Source organism: Echinops telfairi, unplaced genomic scaffold (assembly GCF_000313985.2).
Source record: "Echinops telfairi isolate 266 unplaced genomic scaffold, ASM31398v2 ScPeMD7_7469;HRSCAF=8507_0, whole genome shotgun sequence".
NCBI classification, from domain to species: Eukaryota; Metazoa; Chordata; class Mammalia; order Afrosoricida; family Tenrecidae; genus Echinops; species Echinops telfairi.
The window spans coordinates 58384539-58397042 of record NW_022111372.1 but is presented as its reverse complement, the minus strand read 5'-3'; the positions used below and the strand labels follow the sequence as shown (position 1 = coordinate 58397042).

The following is a 12504-nucleotide window of genomic DNA, read 5'->3' as shown; positions in this document are numbered from 1 at the left end:
CATTGCTCTGCTAACCAGAAGGCCAGCAGTTCAAACATAACAGGTGCTTCCTAGGATGAAGACGAGGCTCAGAAACCCAGTTCTACTCTGTCCTGTAGGTCGTTTTGAATCAGAATCGACTCCACGTGTGGGAGTTTGAGTCTCTTTGAGTAAGGAGTCACTCACGATCTCGTAGAAGAGTTCTGAAGGTATACAACTATGGTTAGTCATTTGCATTATTTGAGCGGACCCCCTACTTTAAAGGGATGCACCCAAAGCTGAAATGTATGGGAATGTGTTCACTTGGAGGTGCCCACTGATTGATAGATATTCTCTCTGGGAATGTGGGGTGTTTCCTGCTTGGAGAAGCACTGTCAGAAGATGTTAAGATTCCCAGGCCATCCTGGAGCAGGCAGGGCTGGATTATCAGGGAAGAGGCGCTTGTAGAAGTTAGAAGACAGGGAAGAGAGGGGAGCCGGAGAATGGCTAGAAGGAGGAGAATGGTGGGGAGAAGAAAGGAAGATCTTTAACAAAACATTAATAGTCAAAGCAAAGAGGTTTATTGAAATTCTGTTTGGGGACACATTTGATTTGATTTCACAAAATAATCTCGGATGCCCCTGAGAAGAACTCTTGTTAAAAGAGTAGCTTTGGTGACAGGTGGTGAATCTAGGCAGGTGGCACCGGTATCTCACATGTTGTCGTCTGAAGTGCCAATCTCCCAGCATTCATTTTCACCCTCAGCTTGGGCAGCGCTCTTCAGCAAACAGGCCCAGACTTAACACACCAGCCCAGCTTCGCCTGACTCTGCAGAGTGGGGATGCGGTCAGGGAAGCAGGACCAAGCGGCAGCGCCCCCCTCAGAGGAGACCGAGGCCTGGAAACGCTGATGGCCGGCCGCAGAGCTGGGGCTCTGGCCTCCAAGTGAGACTCCGAGCTGCCGACGGTAGCGGGAGGTGGAAAAGATTCCACCTTGCGAACGCTCTTGCATAGATTTGCACAAAGCCGTCCTAGCCTCAGTTACATCATCAGCTAGGCAGGGATAGTAATGCACCCCTTTGTAGGGTTAAAGTTCTGTAGTAAGCACTTGATTGCTACGCTGTAAAGGTCAGTGTTCAAACCCCCCAGCTGCTTTGCAGGAAAAAGCTGGGGCAGTCCCTTGTGTAAAGCCCAGTGCCATTGAGTTGGCTGTGCTATGCAGGACAGAGGAGAACTGCTCGTTCGACTCTCCCTATGGGAGCAGACAGCCTCTTCCTTCTCTCTCAGAGTGGCTGATGAGTTTGAACCTCAGACGTTATGAATAGCTGTCCAATGCTTAACCCATGGCCCAACCAGCGGAAATCCTACTCGATCCTATAGGTAGAATCACTATAAGTCAGAGATAGCTCTACAGACTTGGGGGTTTTTGTTGGATATGAGTCTCTGGCTGCCATAAATGGTTAAGTGCTCAGCTACGAATGCAGGGGTCGATGGAGTCAACCACCCCGAGGTTCTTTGGAAGAAAGGCCTGGCTACCTGAGACGCTGCAGGTGCAGCTCTGCTCTGAAACAACCGGGTCTGCATAAGTCAGACCAGCTCAGCGTCTGTCAGGTTTTCTGGCTGCTATTGCTTGGGTTGGCATTCAAAGCCGCCCTTGGTGCTCATCAGTGGTAATTGCGGTTTCGAATGAAGTTGGACATAGCTCCACGTGGAGGTAGTTACAACTCAACAGTTTCCTACAAAAGTCTTGGGGGACGTGGGCTGTCAGATGCCCACTGTTTTATGAACTCAGGAAGGAACCCTGACATTCGCATAACCCTTTAGCGTTTCATAGAACAGTCTCTTCTAAGCAACCCCGCTGCCTTCACCGCAACCCTCTCGAGGGTTCCCAAGGCTGTGACTCCGTGTGGAAGCAGCCAGCCTCACGTTCTCCTCCAGAGTGACTGGTGGGTTCAAACGACTGACTTTGGGATTAGCAGCCCCGCGCCTCGGCCTCAGGTGCCTTTAGGGCACAGAACCCCCTGTTACAAAGAAGATGGCTGAACTCTTCAAATAGAAGCCGGACTCACCTAGTGTGAAGGGCTCTTTGTCAAAGGGAGCCAGGGACCGGTCGAGGGGCGGTTTCTTGCTTCTGTCTATGGAAGGAGGCGGCACTGGATGGAAAGAAAGCAGAGAAGTCAGTAAATGGGCGTGTTTGGATGGGGAAGGCAGGGCAGGTGGGCAGGTGGGCAGGAAGGGGGCTCTTGTACTCACGCTTCGCTGTCTTGGGGTTTCTGCTTCTGCTGTGCTCCTCGTGGTTGGGCTGCGGGGAGGGTAGTGGCTGCGTAAAGAAAAAGATCCACACGTTAGCCGGCATTTCCAGCACATTAGCCCGTCCTGGAGGCTTTATCTCTCCAAACAGCGCCCGCTCCGTTCGCCTCTCTCCATCCTCACGTGCCACCAATACACTTCCAGCTGCCACCAACCCGAAGATGCCTCATGGCCATCCCCATGCAAGTCAGAGGAGACTGCGCTCTAGGGTTTTAAATAGCTGATTTGGGGGTGCGGGGGGAGGTAGGTTGCCAGCCCTTTCTCCTAAGGCATCTCTGGGCATACCCAGTCAGATTTCAGTACGTGTGTTATTTGTAAATACATGCAGCTTCCACAGCCCTCTTGTGCAACAGAACTGCACACGCAAGAGAGAAACACCCGTTTTCAGGTGGGAGAGGCACGTGTAGTGTGATCTACATTTGGAGCGTTAAGGAAGATACCCCCACCCCTCCAACTCTCCCTGACACGTTGGCATTACAAACCCACTGCTGTGGCGTCGCCGCCTGTGACTCTATGGGGTTTCCAAGACTGTAATCTCTTTGGGAGCAAACTGCTACATCTTTCTCCCATGGGGGCAGATTCGAACTGCAGACCTTGTGGTTAGTTTGTGAGCACCGAACCATTGCAGCAGCACCCAGGTCACTTGTAAAGAGAGCAAATCCTCAGGGACTGACTCTCCAGCCTGAGCTTCTGGGAGTGTCTCTGAGGGTCACCAGCCCCATAGGACATCACTGTGTGCTGGAAGAAAGAGGGAAGCCCCTTTGCTGGTTCTTTCTTCCAGGGCTGACTGCCTTGCAGCCCATGTGGGGTCAAGGTATTCGTGCCTGCCATTTCAGGCATTGGCCAGCAGGTGGCAGAAACCTGTGCTGAAGAGCAGAAGGCTTATGCCCGCCCAAGCCTAGTAGGTGCCAGTTATTCCACAAGATTTGCTTAGAGGTTATTTTAGAGTTTTCACTGATTTCTAATCATGGAAAATAATAGCAGCACAATACCAGAAAGAAGCCTGTTATGAAATAAGTAGATTTTCAAAGCCTATGCTAACAGTAAAAATCACCAATGATCTCTAATAGACAAAGACATTAATTAGTAGCATCTCCTCCCTCTCCCCAACTCTTGGGCAGAGGAAAGAGCGGAGTGGACACTAGAGGTAGGCCTACCGTGTGGTTCCTGCTGGCTGGTGGGGGAGGGAGAGCGGCCATTGGTCTTTGGGGCGGCACAGGAGGCTGCTGGGGGCTCTTTCCAGTGGGGGGCCGATCTATGGGAGATGAAAAGAGAGACATTAAGCCCAGGAGAGAGGTGGTCACCCTCATACCCTCTATGGGCAGTTCCTGAGCCCAGCTCTGCAAGGCTATGGTCCCACGATGCCTGACCCTGGACCCCCAGGACCGCAGTGCTCCCACCCCATGCCAGTGCAAGCTCCAGTCATGGTAAGGGCTTGTCCCAAACATGAGGAGCCCTGAGGCTCATGCCAGCCCCATTTCCTGAGCCCCTTAACATTATTCCCTTCATACTCAGTGACTTTCACCTGAAGTCCTGTAAATGAATATTCATTAGAGGTTGGCCATCTAAGAGTGAAAAAAGGCCTCTTTGTTTTAGCTAAGCCAGCAGCAGGAGGGAGTGTTTTCAGACACAATGGTCCAGAAGTAAATGTGCACATGTCCTGTAAGATGCAGTTACACAAGCACACATATGCTAACACAGACACACATGCACACACAGAAGCACACCTATACACACGGATAAGCTCACATAAGTGTGTGCAAATGCATACCCCCATGGATGCTCACAAAGCCATGCTTAGACACATAGCAAGCAGAGGAATGCCTGCACACACAGGCATGTAGGCCTGATCATGGAGATGTAAAGACACACATGTGCATGTGGAGTTGGAGATGGGCATGTATGGAAACACACACACTTGTGGGCACACAAACATACTGGTACACTCTGGACACAGAAGTTTATGTTCCCACGGACTCATCCAGCTGCCCCTGAGGTTAAGTCCTTGTCACTGCTTGTGAGGCCCTTGCTCAGGGTCCTCTTCCTTCTGCCCAGACACCATCTGGGCTGACCTGCTGCCACACTTCCTCTTTGGAGTCATTCCTGCCCATAAAAGGAGGGGCTGGGCAGGGCACTTGGGCACCAACCCCCTTCACCAGAGCACACACTCTCAACTGGGGCTGGACCTGCCTTAGGCAGAAACACACATTACTCCATCACTGCAGAAGTAACCTTAGGGCATGTCAGCAGGCCCGAGGTCCCCTTCCCCTGTGTCAGGGAACATCAGGGCAGGGCCGTGAGACCAGGGAGCCAAGGAGTCCCAGGTGTCCTCTGCCTCACCCTAGCCCTGGCTGGCACAAGGCTCTGCTCTCCTGCTGCTCTGCCCAGACTGGCCAGCCAGCCCTCAACATGTCGGCCCCTCCAACATGTGAGGCTCCTCAACCCCCAAGGCCTCTGCTCAGCAGAGGTGCCCTGTTTAGAGTGCTCCTCCCATTCCACCTCCACCCTCACGTGACAACTCCTACGCATCCCTTACAAAACCAAACAAGCAGACCCACTCCCATAGAGTCTAGACTTGCAGTGGCTCTCAACCTTCCTAATGCCATGACCCTTTAATACCGTTCCTCATGTTGTGGTGACCCCCCCCACCATAAAATTATTTTCATTGCTACTTCATCACTGTAATTTTGCTGCTGTTATGAATCAGGCGACCCCTGTGAAAGGCTTTCCTGGTACTCGGAACAAAGCCAGTCCCATGGTGCTACCCAAACTAGAACTAAACAAAGGGTCGACCTCACGTCAGTCCCAGCTCACAGAGACCCAGGTGCTGCAGAGTAGAACTGTGCCCCGTGGGACCTTCGTGGTGGTGGTGGGGGCTTTCCACAGCGGCCTGCAGGTCGTTCTTCTGTGGTGCCTCTGGGTGGCCCAAGCAGAGTGCATAAACCATCGGCACCCACCAGGGACTCCGGCCCTTCTGTTGGGGCAACGAGTGCAGACATGAGGGGGCAGGGGCTAGACAGGCACTGACAGGCAACAGCAATCTTTGGAGGTAGTTTCCATTTTTTTCTTAAGTAGAGTCAAACCCCATTTCAGTATCTTTCTGCTTATGGTAACCATCTGTGGGTGATGGTCCCTGTGCATCGGCTCGATGCCGACTCAGAGCGGCCCTGTAGGACAGGGTAGAACTGCCGCTGTGAGTTTCCGAGACTGCGACTCTCGATGGGAGTAGACAGCCCTGTCTTTCTCCTGCAGGGTTTCTGGTGGCTTCAAACGGCTAACTGCAGTGAGCGGCCCAGCGTAACCACTGTGCTGGCAGAGTGCCACCCAGCAATGGTGGTAAAAGCTGGGGAGGGTACTCTTGAGCCTTGAGGGTCTGTGTAACCCGAGGACTGCGTTACTACTGCCAAATGCCCGTCAATGGCGAGCTAAGGCTGGCACACAGCCACAGCAGACAAGGACTCGGCTGCTTTAGGCTCAGTCCTCACACCAAGCCCCTGTGGACCACACATTGAGCATCCCTGGTCCATAGGGGAAGGAATGGAGGCCCAGAGGGGAGAGGCACTTGCTTAGGAACAAGCTGAGCTGTCACAGAGCCCAGGCTGTCAGCAGCAGGCTGGGCTCTGAGCTGCCAGGGACAGAAGTCAGTGGGGCGAGTTGGGGGCTGGGCTCCTCACCGATGTACATGGAGTTGGGGAAAGGCTTGGAGGGCAGGATGTTGTTCTGCAGGGCCTCCTCATCGTTGGACGGCGGCGGCTCATAATCGGCATCATCCTCCAGGGCTGCCTCAGCCTCCTCATTGGGGGACTCGTAGTCATCATCCTCCTCCTTATCCTGGTCCTCATTGGGACTTTCATAGTCATCATCTTCCTGGGGACGCACAGGGACAGAGACAGAGGAGTGTGTAGAGGTGCCACTGACCTCCAGGTGCCTGCATCTACTCTCATCCGCCAAGACTCACAGCCACCCAGCCCGGAGGGGCTACTCCCACTTTACAGATGGGGAAGCTGAGATCAGGGAGGCAGCCCACCCGCCACCGACTTGGGATCTCCACCAAGGTCTCCCAACCATTAGCAAAAGCTAAAACTAAAACTGGTTTCTGGCCTGTCAATTCTGACTCTTGGTAACACTGGGTGCCCCTGAGTAGGCCTGTCCTCAGTAGAGCTCTTACTGGCTCCTTCTTCTGAAGTGGACCACCAGGCCTTTCTTCTGAGGGCCATCTGGGTGGACTCAAACTGGCAGCTTTGGGGCTAGTAGCAGAGGCAAGTGCTTTGCTCTCTCTAGTTTTGTCTGCACAGCAGAGCATAGCAGACACGGTGGGGAGGAGGGGACACTGGCTGACGGACTGCAGGAGGCACATTTCTTTTTCTCCAGGCATGGTGCTGAGCAGACTCCCTGCCTGGAGCATTTGTGGGGACGTTTTGAGCCAGGGGCTCTGCTCGGTCTGCCTAGGATGTTCTTCCCAGGACAGCCCTGTGCCCCCTGGAGGGCCATGCTAGTGGGGGAACCAGATAGCCAAAGCCTGCTCATCAGAGGCCACTTCAGTTGTCTGAGAGGACCCAGCCGGAATGCTATTCTTCGTTTCTCAGAGTTGGGGGAAATGATGGCTCTTATCCATGGAGTCTGAAACTGAACTGCTGACACTCCTCTTTTGGGAACACTGCTGTTCCTCAATGTCTTTCTGTTTGTTTTAGTTTCCTTTGGCTGCTTCTTGGGTCTCAGAGGAAGAAAGCCTTCCGTGCTGAGTGGCTGCCTTTGAAACAGGCTACGAAAGTGGGGGCGTCTGGGTGGGGCAACAGTTGGTTAGCATGTTCCGCTGCTGACTGGAGGCTGCAAGGGCACGTCCATGTGCAGGCACCTCAGGAGGAAGGCCTGGCATCTGCTTCTGTAAAATCAGCCACTGGCAAGTCTACGGAGCGCACTCCCACCTGATTTCTGTGGAGCAAGAGAGCCAAGTGCCTCTGTGCCAAGCCTCACGGGTGAGATTTGGGGTCCCTCTGGGTACTAACTGGTGGAACCAAAGAACTTTGTAGCACTTGCCTAAGCAGGGAAGATTCCAGGCCAGCCCATGAGACCCGAGCTGGGGACCCCAAGGGACCCAGAGACTGAGGAGCTAACGGGCTGAGAGTCAGGGGGAGGCCTGTCTATAGGAATGGCGAAGAAGTGGTCCTGACTGAAGAATTGTATCCTGGCTTGTTCCTGATCTAGAATTGTAACTTGTTACTTCCCTCACATATCTCATCACTGCGAACGAGGCCTATCCTTTCTGTGGCCACTGCAAAGAAGGGTCACACCTGGCAGAGGAGTAGGGAGTGCCATGGGAGGGGTGGTTGGCGTGGAAATTGGGAAGAAGATTGAAGAAGGCAACCATGTGTGGCTTCTTCCTCCGAGGGATCAGCCTTGGGCTGTAGTTCTTGCTTCTGCTTCCCACTTTGAGAAGTGTGAGGAGGGAAGACCACCCCACCATCTCAACCACCCCCACCCCTATGTTGGAATGCTATTTTAAGAGGATCAATTGAATGCCAACTGGCCTTGAAAGAGGACCGTCACAGTAATGGCTTCCCCAGCAGAGGTGGTGCTACCCGCCTCTGAGAGACGAGGGGCTCACTGCACATGCGGGCACATCAAGGAGCCCAGGGCCCTTCTCTGTAGGCAAGGACCATGTGGAAAGGAAGCGCTGGGCATGGCCCCCGTGTGAGGAAGGGGATGTATGCAGCACACTGCGCAGCCCAGACACCCCGACAGCCTTCAGGGGTGGCCTAAGGAAGGCTGACCTTAAGGTGTTGAATCACAAACTTCTTGCGTTTCTTTTTGCCTTGAGAAATAGCAGAAGCAAAACGGCGGGGGCCGAGTTTTTCCTGCACGCAGAGAAAGACCTCACCCTGCCTGTCAGCATTCTTATGGCGCCAGAACTATGTGGGGTGCCTCTGAGCTGGGTGTGCCTCACAGTGGTCTCATGGGACAGGAAGACGTGGTCCATGGGGCAGTCTTGCTGGGGTCTTCAGTGTGGAAGCCGGTTGCCCTGTTATTCCCCACAGAGAAGCTGGAGGGGTTCGAGCAGCCTTGCTTTTGGGGAGCAGCCAGGTACCATGGAACGTTGGAACACTCATCTCAGCATTGAGGTCGCCGGGAATGACCTTGTCCCTCTCAGCCTGCCTAGCCCAGCCCAATGGTCCCGACCAGACTTTGCCCCGTGAGCCTTGCTCTGTCACAGACCTTCACTCTCGCCTTCAAGAGCAAGGGTTTGCTCCTAATCAGTCGGCTCCAACGCTTTTAGACACCTTTTGTCCCCAGCTCAGTTCATGTCATCCATAGCGTAGAATTGTTCACAGAACAGGGCCCCGCTCCATTCCCCATGTCTTCCTCTTCCCCGGGAAGTGCGAGGCACCTAATGAAACATCCGAGATTTAAGTCCCCGAGTTCATGGCAACCCCTCAGTTGGGGAGCAAGAGTGAGGCCCCACGCCTTTGGTTAGGCAGCGCAAGGGGGCACCTGCCGGGTGACGCTTGAGCACTGCGAAAACCATGGGTCGGCCTGCCCCTTCATTCCCGGGAAGAAACACCCCCGTAACGGAGTCCTCTCTTTCACTAGTCCCCCAGTAACACCCGGGCTGTTTGGTGCCTGCTTTGTAACAGAAGGAGAGGCAGCCACCTCTCAGAAGCCCACTTGGCTGAGGGTGAGTGAAGTGGTTCTAGGCTTTTCTCTTAGGAGCCATATGGCTATCATATATTGTCAGGTTCCCCGGGGGGTGCCCGGCTGCTTCGTCTAAGGCAAAGACTGGACAATGATCAACTGCTGCATGCTTGCTTCCCAATGGGAAGGTTGACAGTTCAGGTCAACTCAGAAGGGCCTCCCACACAAGGCCTGGTGATCTGCTCCCAGAAAACACTCCATCACCACCCCAGTGGGGCACAGCTCTACTCTTGACACCGTGGGGTCACCACGCAGCAGACTCAACCCTACGGAGGCTGGTTCCACCTGCGTCTGGCGCCACGCATAGGGCCACGTCTGTGGTGGGCTGGGGCGCGGGTGCACAGCCCTCACCAGAGTTAAACAGGGGGCACCGTGACCCCGCAAGTGCAATGGGCCACTGACTGGCACCTTCCTGATGTCCTCCCAGAGGTCATTTTGCAGACGAAGGCACTCCTGACCCAAGCTATGGCGTTTTCAATGACCTCGTGTGCGTGCAAAAGTTGGGGTGCTTTGGGGTCTTGGTGCTGGCAACGAATGTTGACTCCACCTTGGCCTCTCAGGAGCACGAGCACTCTGTCCCAGAAGAAGAGCGGTCGGTTAGGGTGCTCTTTGGAAGCAAGAATGGAGAGGCTTTGTCTCCCATCCTTTGGGACCTGCCTCGGGAAAGGACATCTTGCTTGGTAAAGTCCAGTAAAACAGAGGACGAGCCCTAACGGGACAGAGGCTGCAAAAACAGAGCAACGGTGAGAATGGCGCAGGCCTGGGCCTGATGTCACCTGTGCTCTGTGAGTCAGAACTGTCTCCATGGCACCCAAGAACAACAACAACAATGTTGTATTCTGAACTCTCCTTCCCTTGCTCTCAGTCATGGGGATGTCTGCCCGGAGGAAGGGCCTGGTAGTGTAGATGTCTAGGGGCCTGCCCCCTTTGGAGACTGTTTGGAGCTAAGCCACGTTGTTAGGATAATGATGGGTAATTGATGGGCCAGCAAAGTACAACCTAGCGTAGGTGAGGCCCAGCCCTCCCTCTGCTTTATAAAGGACAGTCTCTTGGCAGGTGAAAGGCAGCAGAACTCATTGTCTTTGGTGCTCAATCAGCAGAGCCTAACACTTCGTCCGAGCCCTGGTCCGGTGACACGGCATTTTGCTCGGGGCCTTGCTGCTGTGGAAATTTGTTCCTCCTGGAAAAGGCTCTCTGGAAACTGCTGAAAGGTGGAAGGGAGGCCCTGCCATACTCACAAAGGATGACCAGCCCCCGTTGTCCTCTTCGTGGCTTTCTGTGGGAGGAGACAGCACTGGCGTCAGTCCCCAAGGAACCCCCTAGACGGCAGCCCCAGCTGCTCCTGCACCCACTGCCCTGTCCCAGGCTCCAGCTGACCATCGGCTTGAAAACACCTCTAGAATGTCTACCCAAGGAGTTGACTCCACCAGAGGGCAGCCGTTCTCAATCTTTCACTCATTTTCACAACACTCGCTTGAGTGGCGCTTTAACAAATGCAGGTCCCGGGTTCTATCGCTTTAGCTTTGGATACTGCAGGACTGAGTGGAGCCCAGGGGTCTACATTTTGACCCTATGTGTTCGTCACCGGCAAACTCCTAGAAAGACTTCCAAGCAGGGGGCTAGCTTAGCGCAGGTGCTGGGTCAGTGGTTGAGTCCTCCCTCTGTGCGCTCTGACTCCTCCGGGGGTCTCCACAGAGGGTCCTAGCTGAGCGTGGCCATAAGCCAGCTGGCCTGCAGACTGCCTTCTCTCCTCCCCTTAGGCAAGCCCTAACCCTCTTCTGGAGAAGAACCAGCCGACCGGTGATTGAGTAAGGCATCTGCCTAGCATCTGGGAGTCCCAGAAACCAGATGCTAAGAGAACAGTATCTATCATTCCCCCAAAGCCATCACCTCTCAACCCTGGGCCCTTTACCTGGCTCTTCAATGAACTTCTGGACTTGGGGTCTGTGAAAGCAAACAGCATTGCGTTAGTGATCTGTTTATTTAAGAAGCACCCACTCTTCCCTCTATCCAACCCTACAAGAGGCGCCCCAGAGAGGTATGTCTTACTGCCCCAGGACCTCGTCCGTGATGCTTGGCAACAGGGGCCAGACTGCCTAGAATTCTGGAAACCACCCAAGCCACACTGGTGATGTGGCTGGGAGCTCGTGACTGCCCAACGCTCCAGGGGAAGTCCCCTGCTGTTCCGTTGGACAAGGAAAGAGACTTGCCCTCTCACTGGGCACCGCCTAGAAGACCCGTGGTCCCGAGAGGTCCCTGCAGGTCAAAGCTCAGGAGCGACAGTCCTGTGTGATTGGGGTTTCCAGGCAGCCAAGCAACCCTGCCCCGCTCACTTGCGTGTGAAGAAGCTCCTTCTCTCTTCATTCTTGTTGATTTCTTGACTCAGCTTACTGAGAATCCTACGAGATAGAAGAGCACGATGTTCCCACAGAAGACGACACCAAAGAGGAAGAGAAGAAGCCAATGTCTCCTCCCCGCGGTGCAACCTTCACACAGAGCCCTGAAGCTCCCTGGTGACTGAACTCCTAGTCCAACCTTCACCACCCCCCTCCTCTCCTCCTGTGGCCTCCAGCCCACCCAGCCTCCTTCACCTCCACGGGCCGGCTGCCCCTCACTGGTCTCAGCTTTGCCCCTGTCAGCTTGGCTCCTGCCAGCCCCACTGCTGATCTGTGTCTGTGCCCAGCTCGGCCTTTAAGACTTCCGTTAAGTCTTGTGGGTTTCCCCTTTTCCAAAGTTCTGCCACCTGGTGATCTGGGAACGAGGGCTCTGTCTCATTGCCGACTCCTGGGTCTCAGGGCCCTGATGCCTGACTTGACCTGCTTAGGGTGGTCTCTGGCTTCCAGGCATCCTCAAGCCATCTCTGAGCCCTAGGGCAAGCTGCAGTTCACTGCATCATTCTTGTCAGATGTCCCAATGGGCTGTTCTTTGGACTAGTATCTCCCCTGCCACCTGTTCCTCCCCCTCATGCATCCTACGCAGTGGCAGGAGTTCCTGGCAAGGTGTGGAGAAACATGTCTGCACAGGCAGGTTCACCGTTCCCTGAGACCATCCTTGGTCAGAATGCTAGTCCTTACTTTAGTCCTGCGGGACTGGGATGCACACACGGTGCACAGATGTATATGCGCACACATTGTGCATGCACAGGCTCATGCACAGTGCATCGAGAGAGAAGGCTCATGGTATTTACATGGATTTAGAGAGAAGGCTCCTGGGTGTTGCCAAGGGTGTCATGCTCAGCTAGCTGCTAGCTGGAGGTTTGAGTCTGTGTACCCAGAGATGCCTTGAAAGAGAGGCCTGGCAGTCTACTTCTGGATAGTGAGCCGCTGAACCCCCTTTGGAGCACAGTTTTACTTGGACCCCCACACAGGGTTGTCTGAAGTGCACTTGACTCAATGGCCACTGATGGTCTATATTTCCAAGCCCTAGGATCCGGGGCTTCCAAACAAGACTGTGTCCCAAGCACAACCCCAAACGAGCATCCATCCTGATTTTCCAGCCTCCAGGACGCCACAGCCACCTTTTACCCGACTGCTGAGACCCACGGGAC

General features: G+C 54.3%; 1 protein-coding gene across 1 annotated transcript in view; it reads right to left on the bottom strand.

Moving 5' to 3' along the window:
• The window catches only part of LCP2 (lymphocyte cytosolic protein 2), a 62976-nt gene that overhangs the window by 25048 nt on the left and 25424 nt on the right, over window positions 1-12504 (bottom strand). Inside the window, exons 4-10 of the mRNA XM_045284695.1 lie at window positions 11291-11356; window positions 10870-10901; window positions 10196-10233; window positions 5942-6134; window positions 3425-3522; window positions 2211-2277; window positions 2027-2110 (exon numbers count right to left, since the gene is read on the bottom strand). Coding sequence (XP_045140630.1) covers window positions 2027-2110; window positions 2211-2277; window positions 3425-3522; window positions 5942-6134; window positions 10196-10233; window positions 10870-10901; window positions 11291-11356 — 578 coding nt within the window. The remainder of the gene's footprint in view (window positions 1-2026; window positions 2111-2210; window positions 2278-3424; window positions 3523-5941; window positions 6135-10195; window positions 10234-10869; window positions 10902-11290; window positions 11357-12504) is intronic.